We start from the raw sequence: 14548 nt of genomic DNA on the forward strand, positions 1-14548 counted from the left end.
TACTTTTCTCTTGAACTACTATGGTTAAATCTATGGTATCTGTTGGCTGTTCATTGCTGTGACAGAAGCCATAAGATAATTTTAAAGAAGAAAGATTTATTTTGAGGAGAGAGGCAAGATAGGAGAGTACAAAACACAGCTTGCCCCTGCCTTCAAGAATTACCCTGTAGCCACTCCTAGACTATCCCCACCACCATTCATCAGCTTTGAGGACAGTCAGAAACCCAGCCTTAACAGTCCTGCGCTGGCCTTTTGGAAGTGCTCAGCTTTTTGCTTCTATTCTCCTTCTAGGACTCAGAATGTGTGATAAATCTTTTCAGCATGTTATTTTGTGTCTTATTATTTTTTGCATTTTCTACTTTGTTTTTCTTAGTTTCATTCTGGATGTGTCTGTTCTATCTTCTAGTTTACTGACTCTTTTGTATTAAGCTCCTGCTGTGGTGAAGCTCATCTACTTAGCTATTAATTTCAGTTATTCTGGCTCTAAATTTCAGAATTTCCATATGTTTCTATTTTATAGTTTGTAGCTCTCTGCCAGGTTTTCAGACTTGTCTTTTTCAACATATTCATACCTCAGTCCCTGTGATTTTGTGTCTGTGGTTTGCTTCTCTGGTTTTCTGATTGTATCATCTTTAAGCTGCTTGTTCTTAGTGGTAGGTACTGTGTATGAGACATTGCAGTGCTGATCTGCTTGCTCTTCTCAGGGGCATGGACAGTGACATCTTGGGATGGACTTATCTGTCAGGGATTGAACTGCTTTAAAGTTGGACTTGTTCTGCCAGGGTAGTTTAAATATTGCCTTCAGGACCTAACCTAAAGTATAGATTAACCAGCGCCTCTCCTTAGTAGACTCCAGTGTTCTGATTTATCTTACCAGCCCTGAGTCTGTGAGTTCTACTCAGTTTGTTAGCTAACCTCTTCTCCTCTTCTCTAGCTGGAAGAAAAGCCAAGGGGGAAAAGGCCCTTTCTTTGGAGTTCCTCTTTTTCTTTCTGAACACAGCCCTATAATTGTTAAATTTTGCACCCCATTCTAGCTATTGAACAGAAATCTGTTATTTTAATGATTCCTTTGTGTAGGTCTATTAGGAATGAAATCACTTAGTGAAATAAATTTACCAACACACCATTCTGTTTGGGTTTGATCTTAACTTCATTTTTATTTACTTTGGTTTTGTTTCATCTTACTTGTTGGTACTGATTTTATGACTCATTATCAGATAATAAATTTATATATTCTCTATTGATGATTTTAAAATCTTCTAAGTAATATAGTAGTAAGGATGTCCTTAAAATTAAACTTGCTTATTTACTTTTTAGGATAACTTTCCATTTGATCCTCCATTTGTTCGAGTAGTGTTACCTGTTCTCTCAGGGGGGTAAGTTTAAGTGATTTTTTTTTTGTAGTGGGTGTGGAAATCATTTATAGAACTAATTAAAACACTGGGAGGCCTAGATTGCTAGCCTTAGTCCCAAGGTTTGTGATTCAGCAGGACCAAGGCGTGCCTGAGAATTTACATTTCTGAGAAGTTCTTAGGTAAAGTTGATGCTGCTGCTTTGGGACTCACATTCACAGCCATAGTGTAAATCCTTACTTTCATATAGGTAGAAATTTTAATGTTTCCTATTTATATATATTTACGTTAAAAGCCAAGTGCTTTTCAAATGCAAATTGTGGTTGAGAACTTGAGTTCTGGTTCCTGGTTCCCATAGCTGGGTCCTTCAGTGAGCCTCTAGGAGAGGCTGGCTTTCCTGGCTTCTGGAGCTGCCTTGCAGTGCAGTGGCTGCAGTTGAGTGGAATCAAGTGAAAATTATGCACTTTCATTGATATCTTAGTGATTAGTTTTTGTGGACAGAAGATGTATGGATGATGGGAGAACAAGAATTTGTACCTAGGTTTGTTATGAGATGTATAGACTGGCAATATAGAAGCAGTTGGACTAATTGAGTATTTTCAGATGCTTAGCCGACTAACTCTGCTTTGTGAGATAATCCATATTCAAGTGATAAAATTTAAAAAGAATCCCACTCTTAAATTGGTCTTTCTGTGGTTGAGACAGGAATAGTTACATTCAGGTTAAAAATGTGGGTGACTACGACAGAGAACTTTCTCTGAAGTGAGTTTGCTCCTAACTCCTTACAAAACATTTAGTTCTATTTGCTTTACATGCTTTTTTCTGTGTATTGCGGGATCCAGTCCTGTTAAAAATTGTTTTGCCATATAGCTAGAATGTGTGTTAGCTGTGGTGTTGATACTGGGGATAAGATCTGTTTATAAAGCTCAAGCAAAAGAAAGTGGCTTTAAGAACAATCCAGCATTTATAAATGTTCTGAGCCCACTCTGACTCATGCAGCCCTATAAAATTTTGCTTCAGAAAGAGGTCACACTTACCTGATAGCAGCCATCTAGTCCTGGCTGTATTTCTCTCTGGGTGTACTGGTGCTGGGATGTTAATGGAGTATTTTTTGAAAGGACTTTAGCTTTTGGAGATCAGGTTCATGATATTCATTACCACCTGACCTTTTAGAATCTTAGTTACTTTTCTAAGAAGATGCTAAATAGCTTTTCTAAATCTGTTTAACTTACAATTATTTCAGCCCATGGGATCTCAGAAGAACAGGTCTTCTGGTTTGCTTTTTGGGAAATACTGCTTTATTAGAAATCCAAAATTGTGAATGATTCTTGGATCTTTTCTTTTCTTTTCTTTTCTTTTCTTTTCTTTTCTTTTCTTTTCTTTTCTTTTCTTTTCTTTTCTTTTCTTTTCTTTTCTTTTCTTTTGCAGAACCGGGGACTGAACTCAGGCTCTTGCGCTTGCCAGAGAAGCGCTTATTCCACTGAGCCATCTCCCCGGCCCCAATTCTTGGATATTTTCTGTTGGAGAGCGAGAAAAGCTGTACTTATCTCTTAAGGATAGGGATAGACCCTATGGACCTACAAATCCCTGTCTAAAAGTTTGGTTCTTTCTGATACAGAACTGATCTCAAATACACTATTATGAGGAGGAAGGACATGGAGTAATTGAGCATAAACCAGTTGTTTAGAATTGTATAAAATTTCATTTTGGATTTAAATCTTCCCTACATTGTGTTGAATTAGATAGTAAAAGTATTTTTCCTGACACAAAACTTCATTATCAGTTTTGAGAATTGAATGTTGGGTAACCCAGTCAAATATTTACATATACAAAACAAACAAGGGACGGAAAGATGGTAAATTTTTAACCTTTGTGTTCCTTATGGTCCTGGCCTTTTACTACCTACCAAACTATAGTTTTTATTTTTTTATGCTTTAAATAATGCTGACATAGTAGCTTGAATTTATCTAACATTCTGGATTAGACAGGTCTGTCTTATTTTTCACCATCTGTCTGATAAGCAGACTTAAGTGAGTGTATTAGATTCATACTATTTTACCTGGCTAGAAGGAGGGAAATAATACAAAGGAAACATTTCAGAAATGGAAAATGAACACTGGCAGTAGACCTGAGGTGCTTCTGGAACCTGGAAGGACGCAGCACTCTCTGTGAGCCAGTGCTGTGTCTCAGGCTAAAGTGCGGGAGCTGAAACTGTAGTGCAGGCATGGAAAAAAGAGCAAAATGCAGGCATTCATTGGAGGCGGGATCAAGGTGACCTGGTCTCTGGTATCAAGTGTTAAGTGGAGAGAAAGAATTATTGACTTGAGGTGACCTAAGTAATTTGAAATACTAAAAGACCACAGAACTTGCATTCTCAGAATCCAGGTAGTTTAAAAGCTGTCTGTAATTCTGTGTAGATTATTGAGCAGTTTTTGCTACATATTTTATAGTTTACATCTTCTATGAACTACACTATTTCTTGTCATAGCCAAGCTTTTAAATAACAGCTTCATTGTGATACAGTTCACGTACAGTAAAACATCCTCTTAATGTATACAACATTAAGTTGTGCAACCATTACTGCTACTTAACTTTGAAATACCTTCATCACCTGAAAAAGAAACCCTATACCCATAATGGCTACTCCCTTTATCCTTGTTTCTTACCATGGACTAGCATCGCTCTAGTCCCTGTCTGTATAGATTTGCCTATCCCAGACATTTCATATAGAGTAACATAAAAGGTGACCTTTTGTGAGCGGCATCATTTATAATAATGATAAACTGAATGCCTAAAGAGGCTGAGCTTAGGATACTATTTGCTCTAATGCTTCAAGCTAGGCATGATTGTGCATACCTATAATCTAAACACTCTTGAGGAGCTGAGGCAAGAGAATTGTAAGAACAGTTCCAGCCTGGGAAACTTAATGACTCAGCACTACCAAAAGGGCCAGGCATGGTGGCACATTCCTGTAATCCCAGCACTCAAGAGGCTGAGACAAGAAGATCACTGCAAGTTCAAGGCCAGCCTAGACTACAAAGTGAGTTCAAAGCCAGCTTGTAATGCATAATGAAACTGTCTCAAAAAGACAAAAAGAAAAACAAAAATTAGGATTGAAAATGTAGCTTACTATGAAGATCCCAGGTTCAATCCCCGGTACCACCAAAACAGACAAAAACAAAAAAAAATGTGAGCAGATAAAACTTTTTAAAGTTGAAAACACTGCTTTGCCCATGTATGTGGCATATTATTTTCTTTAGCTTATCCTCAGATTTTTTTTTTTCTTTTTGCATCTTTGAATTGTTTTAACATTCATAACAAACCTTTGGGAGGCAAAGACCAGTAAGGAGTCTAGAACACATGTTGCTGAGATAAATGTGATGCAGCACAGAAATAGCCACTTCTCGTAGGCATGAACACTGACAGTGTATATTCAGGAAAGTTTACCTCTTTTATTTTTTGGGTAGGCACTAAAATACATGTCTTGGTTTAGACATCTAGCAAACACGTATGCAGTTCCTATTATGCACTGGTAGAAATGCACTTTCTTTGACTTTCACATGGGAAAATTTTCTTTCTCCCACCTGGTGTGACTGTGCCCTCGAGGCGAGGTGGTGGCTGGGTCATGGGTAACCATATGTCCACTGTACACCTCTTTGTCCTGAATGGAGTCCCTGTCTAGGTAAGCATTTTGAAATGTGCAGATCAAATATGAGGCCCACTCATTAATAGATGTCAAGACTTTGAGCAGTTATGGAGAAAGCAAACTCCCAATAAAAATCTAGATCTTCTAATTTTCTTTAAGTCAGCAAGAATACCTTACATTTTAAGATAACTTTATAGAACTGTGGGAGATTCAGGAAATTGGAGGTACTTGTGTTTCAGAAATACAAAGGGATGCAAAAAATAAATTTTTGTAGAAAAATCAGAAATTTCAGAACCCAAATTTAATTTTATTGGAGTGTTTTTCCTTTGGGTTTTCTTTCCCTTCTGTTTGACCTTCCCTTTGCAGAAGGTACCAGGCTTTCGAAGAGGTATGTGGGAAAGTGACCCTGCTTGAAGCCTCTAGTGTGGGAGTGTTGAGGAGTACTTTCCCCACTGTGCTGTTGAACAATTCCACTGTAGCCATTACTGATCTCAGTGGCCTCCAGGAGCTTTTGGATTCCCTACCTTTCTGCAGAGACATTTGGTTTATTCAACACGAGGATTCCTGTGGTGAGCTGGGGTAGAAGTTTCGAAGGCTAAAATGGTCTTGAGAAGTTTTGTGGAGAGCACAAAACTTGGGGAGGTAGGCATTTCCAGAATTGCAGGCGGGGGAAAGGGAGGGCAGTGCCTGACCTAGGACACAGTGGTTTGCCCTGGGCCTGGGCTTTCATCAGCAGTCACCACAGTTTTTCACCTGAAAGGATTTCCTTGTGCATTTAGGTATGCTATTTAATATGTTTTGAAATTTAAAGTGAACATTAAGGAGGTACGGATTTTTTTTTTCTTTTTTTAGAAAGGGTCAAAAGATTGTAGAATTTTGATCTAAATAATGATTTCCTAAAGGGAACTTCTCAGAATTGTCTTTAGTTCAGAGAATAGTCCTTAGACTATTCTGTGGTCAGGATTTGAGTGTCACTGCAGAATAGAGAAAACAGCTTGAACTATGTAGCATCATGCCAGTGTTCATCGTGACGAGGGAGGTAGCAGGCCCTTCATCTGAGGCGACGTCCAATTGTATGATGGGCGCTGTGAGTGAATGTTTCTGTGCAGGCTACACTGGGTTTAACGAAGGACAGTGATTCTTCAGTTCCCATTCTCTGGAATGTGTTCAGCTAAGTTCTTAATTTTAGACAGCACAAAAGTCTCATCACTAAGAATTCTTTTACTAAGAATCATTTTAAAATTGACTATTAGAATGGTGATTTAACATTTTAAAATTGCCCATAATCCTGTGTGCCTTAACTTTTTATTTTAATGTGTTCTCATCTACATATGTTTTTGTAATAGCATTTAAAATTAAAACAGAACAGAGTCCTAGAGGATTTTATATGATTCCTTTCTTTTCTTTTTAAGGTATGTGTTGGGTGGAGGAGCATTATGTATGGAGCTTCTCACAAAACAGGTGACTTTTTCTTGTAGTTCACAATTTGCAGCCTCAGTGGTGTTTTGATTCTGTATATGTAATACTAAGTAGAAAAGTTCTTACATAATAACATCTACTTTTTTAAAAAAATTGTCTTAATAATATCTTTTTTAGTGTCTTTTTAATAATAAAAAACTATTCAGAGTAAACCAATAAAATAACATTGTACTTACTGCTGAATCCCTTGGCAGGGTAATTGTTGAGGGTGTGCTTTACTTGCTCATGTTAGGAACTCAGAATGTAAGATGGTTGTTTTTGTGTGAGCCTCAAGTGGCCCAATTTCACTTTCTCCCCTGAACACTGACTTGCCTCTGCTGAGTTTCTGTGTGCTGCTTTGTGAGGCTCTGAAGTGGGGACGGGACTGCTACTGTGTTTAGAGACGGTTGCTTCTTCCTGCAGGGCTGGAGCAGCGCCTACTCCATAGAGTCTGTCATCATGCAGATCAATGCCACCTTAGTCAAAGGCAAAGCCAGAGTGCAGTTTGGAGCAAATAAGGTAAGAATGTCACATCATTATCGGGTACATTTCATGTTACTTAGGAAGCTTCTCCTGGGGTTTTTTTTTTTTTTTTTTTTTTGAGACAGGGTGTCACTATGCAGTTCAGGCTGGCCTTGAGCTCACTTTGTACCCCAGGCTAGTCTTGAACTTGCAACAATCCTGCCTCAGCCTCCCAAGTGTGGGATTACAGGTGAGCGCCACCACACCTGGCCATTCTTTGTTCTTTTGAGATAATTTGTTTCATTTTTATTTGTTTTGTTTGGTTTTCTTTTTTAATAAAACTGAGCTGTAGAAAATATAGAAGTATAAGAAAATGAAGATATTGATAGTCATTAATTTTTTTAATGTATGTTATATTCACAGAGAAACATAGCTATAGAATTTAAATTTATTATTGATAAGTATGCCCTAATAAATAAAAAATAATATGTACTTTAAGGTTTTCCCAAACTGGAGGTCACACTATAATAGTTAATTCTTAATGTGCTGAACTCTAAGTATATGTTCTTTCAACCTTCTTCCTAATCTAAATGATATGTACGATTATTGTCATCATTTTGTAGACAAGGAAACAACCATATACAGGTTAGATGACTTGTCTCAAGTCACACATGGCAGGGCCAGGATTGGAAAAAAGACTGTCAAAAGTTAGTCTCTGTACTCCTTCTTTTTTGCCTTTTTTGAGACAGGGTTTCACAATGCATTTCATGCTGGCCTTGAACTCACTTTGTGGTCCACACTGGCCTTGAAGTCACAGCAGTACTTCTGCCTTAGTCCCCAAGCTCTGGGATTATAGGCATGTGTCATAATGTCTGGCCTGTTTTCTGCTTTTAACCACCAAGTTATGAAGTTTATTCACTTTAATATATGAGACACATTTTTCCAGGAGGAATTGCAATTTTGAAAAAGTATTTAAATATGCAACTGATACACTCTCAATTTAGTATGTTTTTGAAAAGTATTTATATGATGGAAATCACTCTATTCTAATTTTTTTAAAGTAATGCTTTTCCCAAAATTATTCATGAATTTTGCATTAGATATCTATTCAAATAGTATAAAATGTTTACCACAGTATTATACTTCAAATCATGAGTCTGCCAGATTAAATTTATAGAAAAGGCAAAAAATTAAAAAGGCTATTATAAAAAATCTTTCAATTGATATATATATTTGGCTAGCTATTTGGCCAGCCCTATCCTGGCAACTATTTATATATAAAATTTGATGTTACATTTTAAGCATTTAAAAATTTTTTGGCATGTTTTTCTTTTAGAAGAGAAAATATGAAAGTCATATGGCAGGGGTCTCTTTGAGTAATTGAAAAAATATTTTACCACTAATTCACTGTATAAACTTCTGTGGACCACTAGATCTGTATCAGAAATAGAATTGGACAGTACTCTCTTTTGAAATATAAAAGGATAGGAAATAGTGTTACAAACATGAGCTATTTAGCCCCCAAAATAATCTCCATCACCATCACAACTGCTACTACCATTACCACCACCATCATTGCATTTGTATACACTTCCAAAGAAAGCATTGGATATTCCATTTGTAACTGTTAGCATATAAGAGTGAAAATATAAATCATATATGGAAACCTGCACTGTCTAGCTCTAGAAGGAACATCATAGTTCAGAGCAGAATAAATCAGAAAATAGTGAGGTAAACAAATATTAAAACTTAGAAGTATGCTGGTGACAAAGTGCAATAAAGTATCCAGGAAATGTAGAATTTTTTTGAACTGAGTTCAACTGTAAACATTCACATTTAACATTGCCCTAGCTGCATGAACAAACTTCATTGTTTTGTGACTAAACAATCATGAATAATCTCTTCATTGTGGCTCTTTTTTCTTTTTAAAAATTATGTATGTATGCATGTATGTATGTATGTATGTATATATGTATGAATGAAAGGGTCTTGATATGCAGTACTGGAGATTGAACTCAGGTCCTTGTGCTTGCCAGACAGGAACTTAGCCTGTGGAGCTGTTTCCCTCACTCTCTTTTTGTCTTTTTGAAATAGGATCTTGCTATGCAGTTCAGGCTGACTTGAGCTTACTTTGTGGCCTAGGCTGCTCTCAAACTCACAATGATCCTCCTGCCTCAGCCCTCCTAGTGCTTGGATTACAGGTGTTTTCCACCATGCCCAGCTGTATTTTTTTTTTTTTTTTTGTGGTATCAGGAATTGAACTCAGGACCTTACACTTGCCAGACAAGCACTTGTGCCACTGACCTATATTTCCCAGCCCCGCTGTGGCTCTCTTTTGTCTTGATAGTTTTCAGAGTAAGACATGAGCTGTGTTAAGTAGCTTCACTGATTTCTCCATTATGAAGAGCTGCCAATTCTAGAACCTCTGCGTAGAGCAAAGAGTAATGCAGGGTTCTAGGAAGGTACAACTGAAGGATAAAATTGTCAGGTTCCAAGCATTCTTTCAGGCTCGACTGAATCTCTAAAAAAGAGAATGGGCTAAGAATGAAACAGAAGCAGCTGTAGAACCCAAGAGAGTTGGAAGCGCCAGCAGAGAGTACCTTCTCAACATTTGGTGGAGGTCTCTCTCTCTCTCTCTCTCAGTCAGCTCCACAGTGAAGAGAGGGGTCATCACTGACTGAGTCAGTCCAGGACTGACCTGCTTGTAGGTCAAAGCCAGCAAGCAGAAGTTGTGGCAGACTTGCTTTATATTTTGCTTGTGCTTGAACTTCATCATTTATAAATTGATATATGATTCCATGGTGCCAATATGCCATTTTCCTTCAAACAGCAGTGAAATACTGAAAATTTCTCATACTTCAGGCATATGCAAAGGGAAGTACATTTATCTGCTCCATATTTCAAAAGAATATTCACAATTCCAAAGAATCACAGTCTTTTGGAAAGCTCTCCACTTGGGAGAACTGATTCCAAAGACCAGACAGACACATCAGAGTGTCTGGGCAGTGGCTATTCTGGAGAACTAGCTCCAGGCACTTTCCACGTCCATCCTTCAATACTGCTGAGTCGACAGAGCTGGTTCAGTAAGTGGTATTAATAATAAGCCTGACATTTCTGTATAGCCCATTTGCGTGCTGCATAACTGCCAGTTGTCCTCATTAGAGGAAAGGTTTGATCTGCCCCATTGGACAGCAAAAGCTCCACACATTTAGTATGGCCTCTTGAGCAGCAAACATCCAGGGAGTAGCTTTATCCATGGCCTGACATTTGCACCTGATGGAGTAAGTATGCTCAAGCTTTCTACTAACCTTGCCATACTGCATGGCCACAAATGAAGGTGCGATTCCAGTGTCAGCTGGCATTGTGTTTGCTCTTTTTAGTTTTTGAGAAGTAATTTTATGATCTCAGCATTTTTCTGGAAAAAAGCCTGGTACAAGGAGTTGTATCCACATGTAGAATGGGATCCATTAACATTTGCTCCTCACAGGGACCGGGGTTTGGGGTTTGATCCCTGTACCACATGCTGCACTGGGTCTGCCCTGCCCCAAGGCACACTGAGCAGGCCACCGATCCTGGGCATGGTGGCACACACCTGTAATCCCAGTGCTGGGGAGGCCGAAAACAGGAGGATCATTATGAGTCCGAGCTACATAGCGAGAGCCTATACCAAATATATTTTTTAAAAATATTTTTACTCCAAGTTAAAACAACAGCCTTAACACATCTTTTTTTTAGCGATACCGGGGATTGAACTCAGGACCTTGCGCTTGCCAGTCAAGCGCTTATTCTACTGAGCATCTCCCTGGGCCTCACATGTATTTTCAACACCTAAAAACAACATAGTTGCCTTAGGATATTCTCCAGCTCTTAAAGTCATCTGTGCACTTCTGATGAACTTGACTCATAGCAAGTTGTAAAGTATAGAAGCCCTCAAAAGTCTGTGTCTTATACTCTGGTTTCTCTTCAGATCGAATAAAAGTCTTTGTCTTAACGTAGTTTTCAGATGAAGCTGTGAATTAATGTCTGTAAAATTTCTATAAAGCTGGAAGCTGCTTTGTGCATTAGTATCCATCCTATTACCAGCAACAACGATGCTTCGGCCTTTTTGAGCACTTTCCTTAAGATTTTAACATTGCTTTCCCTGGCAGTAGTTGAGCATGTGTCCAAGTAAACCTCTGTAAAATCTACTGCTTTCACCAGGAATCAGGTCCCAGAAGGCTGCCACACCCTCCAGACCCCTGAGCTGGGTCAAAGTATTAGGAAACTGGACTCAGCACAGACAGTATCACAACCCAGATGTTAACATGCCTAGTGGGACAGTATTTTGTGTCTTTTCCAGTTTAGACTTCTCTGATACCAGTATTCTTTGTTCTGTGCCATAAATCTCTTAGAATCAATTGGTGTCAATATAATTGCTTTAAATTGTTGCTTTTCCTGTGATTTGCAGCTTTCTTGGCAAGTGTGTACAACCATTTTACACAGAGTGCTGTTAGGCTGCTAAATAATTTTTTTGAATTAAAGTACAAGTATCCATTACCTAAAGGCAGAGGGATGTATACTTAGGCAGTTCTGTTGCTATTGGAACCTCGTGGAATGTGCCTGCATACACTAGGGTGGCTATGGTGTCATTAGTGGTGGCTCTGGGATCACCAGCCTAGGTGCTGACTGAAGGGTTATTTTCATGGTACATGGTCATAGGTCTTAGACGGTGAATTTGGTTAGTGAATTATTTTGAGGAAACAAAATTTTTTTTCTGCAGATTAAGAAATATCTGTCAGTCAGGAAAGTAGTGATATGAGTTTTTTCTTCCTGGATTCTGAACTGCAGGAAATACTCCAAACGTTAACATTAAAGATACTATAAAGGAAATAAATCCAGGAGGAACAGATAATATGGCAGAAGATAGATCAGCATGAAGTTTAAATATATCTTATTAGAAAAAAAATTTAAAATACCTTTACAAATTAGAGAAATAGAAGGTAGGATGTATGTAAGGCAATAGAAGCAAGGCACAAGTGTAAATACAGAAACCAGGCAGTTAGAGTGGATCAATAAAGTAAAACTAGCTGTTTTTACAAGTATATTTGAAATATGAGACTACAAGATGATTAAAAATGTGTGAATATAAAAATTTTGCTTTTTTTTAAATAAGGAAGGGTGAGTGATAAAGATAGTATCAGCAGACACTGGCCAAAAATAGGTGATATACCTTAGTATCAAACAAAATATAAATTTGGAATAGAAAGCATTAGAAATGACTTAATAATGAAAGTCTCAGTTAAACAAGGAGATTTGGCAGGTTTTTATTTTATGTACCCATCAAAATATAGAGAAAAAATGATAAAACCACAGGAAGTATCGGACAAATCTACCAACAGAGCTGGAGATTTCAACTTCATCCTAGTTTAATCAGAATATCAGAATGTAGATTTGCATAACCATTTAACAGATTTGACATATTAACTGAGCAAATATACAACTCTGTATCCAATACGACTTTGCTCATTAAATGACCTATTTGTTTAATGACTGTGCAGGTATCAGACTAAGGTGCATTTTTCAGACTTACACCCCATGACTCTGACTTATGTCCCACCTTTTTTTTTGTACAGACACTTGTTGGTAGAGCTTCAATGTCCTTTTAGGTACAGTATTCCTTATTTATATAGTACTGATTTTGGCTGATAGTACTGTGTAGTACAGTATATTTTTATGTTACACATTATAGTACTGCATGTAAAAGATACTCAAATAAAAGCAAAGTCATTATGTTGGACTTGACTTTGACCATTTCTTGTTATGAATACTGTAATGTGCCTACTGTATACAATTCCTCATTTAAGGCCCAATTCATTTAATGACCTAATCATAAGAACAGAACTCAGTCATTAAGTGAGAAATGTCTGTAAGTAGATATTACATGCTTCCCAAGCATGTATGAAGTATGGAAAAAAATTGCATCACCTTTTGTTTTTTGGGTTTTTTTTTTATTTTGGTATTGGGAATCAGCTTAGGATCTTGCATTTGCCAGGCAGGTGTCTGTGCCATTGAGCATTATCCCTGGCCCTCCATCTTCTATCAATATATAAAGCAAGTAATATTTAAACACTTGATACCACACAAACCATATCATTTAAATATATGATTGAATTAGAAGGCATTTAGAAGTGATTTCTTGATTTTCTTTTTTTTTTTTTTTTTTTTTGCTCAGGGTCTCACTACATAGCCCACATTAGTAGTGATCCTCCTGATTTCTGCCTCCCAAGTGCTGGGATTACAGGGGCGCACCACCGCGCCCGGGCTCCATCGCCAGCTCAGCGCACCCGAAGGTGGGGCCGGCGCGGCAGGCGGAGCCAGGTATTGAACCCTGGCTCCTGCGCTTATCTAAGCAAGCGCTTAGTCCGCTGAGCTATACCGCTGGCCCTTAGAAGTGATTTCTATATGAAATTTAGAAAGCAGATACATTTCTAAATCATGGTTAAAACAAATGAAAAATTTAAAATAGTTTTTAAGCTGGGCCTGTTGGTGCATACCTGTAATCCCAGCACCCTGGGAGGAGAGAAGAGGATCACAATTTAGTGAGACCTTCTCAAACTAACAAGGTGAAGGGCTGGGGATATGGCACAGAGTAAAGTCCCGAGCTCAGCCTGTAGCTCTGGAAAAGAGGGGACTAGAAAGAAAATATTAAAATAACATTTCTCCATCCCCTCCTAAACTATTCAGTGAAACCAAACCTCTTCTCTGAAAAGCAGAAGAGAGACACAAATTCTCTGATCCTAATTAAATGCAACTATAAGGTAAGAATAAAGTCAGAAAACAAATACTCTGCTGGGGAATTTTTAACCTCACACTGTTTAGGTCAAACAAGGATTGAAATTACAACCACAGAGTAACTGGATGATAGCAGTAATGTAATCACAACCTAACAGAAGCCAAGGAGTGCTCAGAACAGTGTTCATTGCCCTGAGAATTCTTATCGATAGAAAATTATAAAAGTGAGTCAAGTCCCCAGCTCATTGTTAGAAAAGAAAGCACAAACTGTAGGCAACCAGAGTGGAAAAATGACTAACATTGTAAGCAGAAATCTGTGAGTTAGAAAACTGGAACGGACTTGGTTGTCGCACAGGAAGGTAGCACTGCCTTCAGTTAGCTGAAGTCTGGCCATCTGGCTGTGACAGTTGAGCACAGCAGGCTTGGTTGTCTCATCCCATCCTGTGGCTGCAGCACGGGCACTGTGATTAGGAAGCTACTGTTGTATCATGGTTATTTTGGATGTCAGTGCATATTTTGTTTAATCTGTTTTTGTCTTTAATTTTTGCTCTTTTTATGAAAATATAGCCAGTGAAAAGTACTGTAACTTGAAATGACACTACTGAATGTTTTTAGTGCTTTAGTTTCTTAGATGCCTTATGGCAGTGCTGCAATACCTAGAAACGAAAGAAAAATAGAAAAAGCAAGTCTAGGGAAATAAAAGCTAAGTGATGTTTTATGATCATATGGAAATGTCCTTAGTGCCACCCAATAATAGAAATGCATATCATAGGGATATATGTGTGCCTATGTTTATAGCAGCACAATTTGTGATAGCCAAATCTTGGAAACAACCAAGATGCCCATCACCTGAGGAATG

At 38.0% G+C, this 14548-nt stretch overlaps 1 protein-coding gene across 3 annotated transcripts in view; it reads left to right on the forward strand.

Annotated features, from left to right (window-relative positions):
• Positions 1-14548, forward strand: part of Ube2q2 (ubiquitin conjugating enzyme E2 Q2) — a 58857-nt gene that overhangs the window by 37440 nt on the left and 6869 nt on the right. For all 3 annotated transcript variants that reach the window (XM_004628701.2, XM_023712620.1, XM_023712621.1), the window contains 3 exons: positions 1318-1376; positions 6411-6459; positions 6880-6975. In XM_004628701.2, the coding sequence (XP_004628758.1) occupies positions 1318-1376; positions 6411-6459; positions 6880-6975 (204 nt within the window). The remainder of the gene's footprint in view (positions 1-1317; positions 1377-6410; positions 6460-6879; positions 6976-14548) is intronic.

The sequence above is a fragment of the Octodon degus genome, unplaced genomic scaffold (genome assembly GCF_000260255.1).
Source record: "Octodon degus isolate 3935 unplaced genomic scaffold, OctDeg1.0 scaffold00026, whole genome shotgun sequence".
Lineage (NCBI taxonomy): Eukaryota > Metazoa > Chordata > Mammalia > Rodentia > Octodontidae > Octodon > Octodon degus.